The 4,907-nt window shown below is 40.1% G+C and overlaps 1 protein-coding gene across 7 annotated transcripts in view; it reads left to right on the top strand.

Annotated features, from left to right (window-relative positions):
* Window positions 1-1,015: 1,015 nt before the first annotated feature.
* The window catches only part of EMCN (endomucin), a 54,153-nt gene continuing 50,261 nt past the window's right edge, over window positions 1,016-4,907 (top strand). For all 7 annotated transcript variants that reach the window (XR_003398332.1, XM_026848025.1, XM_026848024.1 and 4 more), the window contains exon 1: window positions 1,016-1,183. Coding sequence is in view for 6 of the 7 variants with exons in the window: in XM_026848025.1 (XP_026703826.1) it covers window positions 1,123-1,183 (61 nt within the window). In the remaining variant the exon portion in view is untranslated. The remainder of the gene's footprint in view (window positions 1,184-4,907) is intronic.

The following is a 4,907-nucleotide window of genomic DNA, read 5'->3' on the forward strand; positions in this document are numbered from 1 at the left end:
AATTTTCCTCAGGGTTGACAGAGAGGGAGATGAGCAAACATACTGCACAACATTCTCATAGTGATTGAAGTTTTGTGATTAATTGCCATCAGCTGCCTTGAATTGTTAAGGCACAGAGCATAAGAGTATTACAAGATCATGCTTTGACAGCCTTTAATTCTAGACCTCTGCTTGGGTTTCTTCCACAGAAGTCAGAGAAATGGCTGTGAGAAGGTCAGATAATCAAGTTTCCCAGATCAATGAGTCCTGAGGAGAACAGAGTTATTCTGTACTGCCTTATTAGACAGCCCAGGTAAGAAGCTCTCTCTGGGGACTGTATTCCCATCCCATGACACAGCAGGTATCTATACAGAAAAACAAAGAAACCTTTCTGTTACTAATGCAGCAGGCACATTCAATGTTAGTTGCAACTTTTGAATTTTGAAAAAAAAAGTCCAGGTTTTGTTTAAAAAAAAACTCTACAACACCCTAGATCCTCTCTCTGCTAGGGGCACCTTGCTGGAGTGGCTTCCTGACCCTGTGCTGGTGGTATCTTGCATCCTCTCAATTGCAGGATAGCAGCTCTCAGGGAGGCTCTCTGCCTTTAATTTGAAGCAGCTGTGATTTTCATCAAAGGCCACTTTACACAACACAGAGAAGAGCCAGGTGAGGGCTCCTGTTGCTTGTTTTGCTCCTCTGTTCCTGCTCCCATTATCCCCCACTACCTGGGTTCCTCACTGCTCATAAATGTCCCCTTTTAAAGTATCCCCAGCTACAGTATGAAAGTTGGTGATATATAGCATATTCTAAAGAAAGATCTGCCTCTGTTCAAAAACCATCCTGACCTCGGGGCCGAAGAAGAACAAAATAACGTATTAACAAAAACACAGTTTACTGCCAAAGAAAAGGAGTTCCTGTAAGGACTGAAACAATAAATCTCCTCCGTACTGAACTCCCAGAGGGAGTATGTTGTGTTTCCTCCTGTTCTTTATCAAAGTCCCCAAAATAAGCAGGAATGGGCAGTGACTAGGCACAGTCTCTACACACCTTTTTCCATGGAGTAATTAAGGCCTGCCTCAGAGTGAGAGTGCACTCCCTGCCCAGCTGTGTAAGGGAGAGCTGACAGCACCACCACTACCAAGCATGAAGATCCTGGGGATTGCCTTCTTTTTCCTAGCTGTACTCTGTGTTTGCACGGTAGGAGGTAAGTTCTCTGGCTTTTTTGGATAGACTTGTCACATCTGTGGGGTGTTTTGTGAGAAAAATCTTAGCTGTCAGTAGCTGGATGCCTTTTTTTTTTTTTTTTTTTTTTTTTTTTCAGTTCAGTGATTGAAAGACTGTGTGTTGGAGGACAAGGTACTAACTGGTAGTTGAGTTATATGTGTTCTGTGAAAAACTTTCCTGCCATTGTATTTTTGTGACAGCTCTCTTTCTAGGTGTCATGAAGCTCCTCAATCTGAGAGTTAAAAGCAGAGGTATATTTACAAAGGTTTTCTGTTCTGTTTTTCTTCTTTGAAATAAAGCATCTTTTTTTATAGAGGCCTTTAAGGGGAGGGTATTGAAATGTCTGTCAGATTCTGCAAACAATGCCTTTGCAAACCAAATCTATCCTGATGGATTTCCCTGGCAATATACCAGCAGTAAGTTTGGCCAAGGGTATCTCTCAGAAATCGTCTTAGTTTTGCCCCCAGAGATTTAGGGGTTTACAGCATTTATTGAATGTCAAATAATGAGGGATTCAAGCCTAGGGATGATATTAGTTAGACAGGAATATCTTTTAAAAATTATTCTCAAATGCACAGATTTAATCAAGCTTTGTGGCGTTCATATGGTCATTGAACTTCTGTTTTCATTATTTTTCAGTTTGAAAGATCCTGCTTTTAAAGTGGAATTAACTAGTAAAATCTGAAAGGGTGAGAGAAACTGTAATAAGGGCCAGAATCTATCATCGCATTTGCAAAAAGATACATTTGAAGTCAAATCTGCTTTTTATCTGTCCTTGTATTTGATGGCCCTCTGGTGTGAATACTTATAACCAAAGCTTCCACAAATGCCTATAAGGGATTTTATGAATCAGAAGTTTAAAAATTGATAAAGCTAGATTAACTGGCCTAAAAAAAGTTAACTTTTGCTCAGATTATAGGTAAAAATCTAAAAATGTCTTTTGTGGTGTAGTTTATGCTATTTCTTGGGCCTACTGCTCTTAGGAAAAAAAAAATCAATAAAGGAGATTAAAAATAAAATTGTGACACAGAAAAACGGTTTTTAAAACTATGTTAAGTAAGTACAAGCCCTGAAAGTCTGTGATGAGGTACTATTTATTCTCTGTCTGCTACTTCTAGTAAAAATAGCCTTCCTGTCATTGTTAAACGTTTAATTTCACAACTTCTGAAAAGCAAAGTGGAGTTGGATCAAAAGGAGCATATTTAGCACAACAGTCCATAAAGCTTATCAGAAAGCAACATGCAAAGGTGGGAGGAATTCTGTCAATTTTATACAATCCTTTCTTTAAAAAGGATTTTCCCTCCTCTGCGTGATATGAACAGGGCAGAAATGATGACAGTGAATAAGCAAATTTTATGTAGGATATATTTGCTCTGAACAATTTTGGTTCTGTAAAAGTCGGGGCGGGGGGGGGTTAATGCTTTAGTGCAAGGTAGACATGGTAGTGAAATTCTGTTGGTAAATTCACATTAGAAAAATAAGAATACGTGTTAGGAAATTTGGAGTATGTCTCTGTTTACCTCATGAAAGTAAAAGCATGTCATCTGGTCAAGCTTCCTCCAGGCTACCCCATGCACCGACCTCTTAAGGCAGAAGCAGTTTTATTGTCTGTTATATGAGGCTGGACCAAAGTCTTTGGCTTTCCACTGTTTGTGATCTCTAAAGTGGCCTAGACATCCAGGCTGCAACAGCAGTATTTTATAATCTGAAGAGAGGAATGGATTGTAAGGAGGCTGACAGCAGTCTCCCTCATGCTCAGTGTCCCTTTTCTGAGCATTGGAGACAGCAGCAACACATTTCTCCAGTAGCTTAGAAACACTTTTAGTAATTTAAAATTATGCTCAGTAAAATTTAGAGAAGGTCAGATCACCCCCCAGTGTTTTAATACTCAGTCTCCCAGGTTTTGGGGTAGTTTGTCTTCAAAGCTTACTGAGACAAGTAACATGGGTGCTTGCAGCCTCTTCACATAATACACACAAGATGCTTGTCTTTTTATTTTTTGTAAATCATGCAGAAGCGGACAAGGGTGTTTCCACTGTGGTTAGTAAAGAACGTACCAAATCTCCTATGGATCTTCCACATTTCATGCCTTCAGCCTCTATGCTGTTGGTGCTTTCTTGGTAATTTTCTAATTCATCTTGGGATCTTGCATCTTGGGATCTTGCATCTTCAGAAGTCACTAATGTTTTGGTGGGATCCCTCTGTCAACAAATTGCTAGAGGCTCAGTTATGTACAGATGTGGAGGCCAATAGCCTCTTGACAACTTGTCCATCCTCTCAAGGCTTTTCTCAACCCTTGGAGAGCTAAATGACATGCTTAAAGCAGGAGTTCCTTTATATTCCTCTCAAGGTGTTCAGTCCTCCTGGCATATTACCTTTTATTCTTACCTGCTCCAAAGCGTACCTCAAATAGAAATGCTTTCAGTAATCAAATATAAAGGGTCTTGAGTCTGCGTCAGGATGGTTACTTTTAAAATGTGTAAAGATGAAGTTAGTTTTTCTAAAATATGAGGGGAGAGGAATTGGAATGTACTTATAATCTAAGTGCTTAGAGGTTACATCTTCATGTGCCTTGGCCTTGTAACACAGCATGACTATGGCTACTTGGCATAGCTACATCTTGTGGCACACTGCAGCTTCCTTCCCACTCAGGCACCCAGGTTTCTTTCTTGCAGAAATGATAGGAGAAAAGAGTGAGGTTGCGCTCCTCTTAGCATCAGTCTGGATATGCATTCAGGTTATGCACTCAGATGTAGGAGCTGGAACGTGCTGCGTCCCGTTGTAGATGTACAGTGGGTGGGTTTATTAACATCTGATTAGTGACCCCTGTTGACAGCTAGCAGTACCTTTCTCCAAGAGTGCTCTTGTCCAAATTGATGGCACTACAAAAAAACAAGGGTGTTTTTCATTTTGGAAAGGTAGGAACAAATCTTGGCATTGAGAACCTGGTCTAAAGGCCACTGAAGCAATTTGGAGCTGTTGCATCAGCCCAAAGTTACACCTTTCCCAACCCTCTTCCCCGTTAAGGGGATGCTGTGGAGCCTGGGACATCATCACAACCCTACAACGCAGCCAATTAATCCTGGCTCCCAGGCTGATAGCTTGAGAAATGTTCCACTGAACCAGGGCTCCTGTAGAGATTACATACATTTGCCGCTGCCCAAATTCTGCTCTTATCGATGTTAACTAGAGGAGATGGATAGCCTTTTCCTTTTCCATCTTCTGTGCTCTCAGGTCACAAGCCTTCAAGTCTTTAAAACAAACAAACAAAAAAAATTAAATGCTAACTAAACCATTTTGAGCAGTTAAAGCTTTTGAGCATGGTCTCCCCTTATTCTGGGTTATTATTCATTGCTGTGCTCTGGGGAAGATGAGCAAGGCACAAACTGTCACAGTCAGATCATTGTCTCATCTCTGAAAATTTGAATAATGTTCATAGGCTTTAGATTACCAGCTGCTTTTTCACACTGTTAGCTTGCTTGAAACCAAGCTTTTAATGTCTTGAGAGTTTCCCTGTTGTGAAAAAAAAAAAAAAAAAGGGTGTGTGTGGTGTGTGTGTTGGGTGTTTCCACTGTTCCTAGCAGTTTGCAAGACTAGCTTTCTCAAAAGTCAAATTGTAGTGCTAGAGTTCACCATAGCATTTTACTGAGTTTTTGTTTCTGTACATTTTTTTAAAAAATTTCCTTTTTTTTTTTTTTTTTTTT

The sequence above is a fragment of the Athene cunicularia genome (genome assembly GCF_003259725.1).
Source record: "Athene cunicularia isolate RWA chromosome 4 unlocalized genomic scaffold, athCun1 chr4_part2, whole genome shotgun sequence".
In the NCBI taxonomy this organism is placed as follows: domain Eukaryota; kingdom Metazoa; phylum Chordata; class Aves; order Strigiformes; family Strigidae; genus Athene; species Athene cunicularia.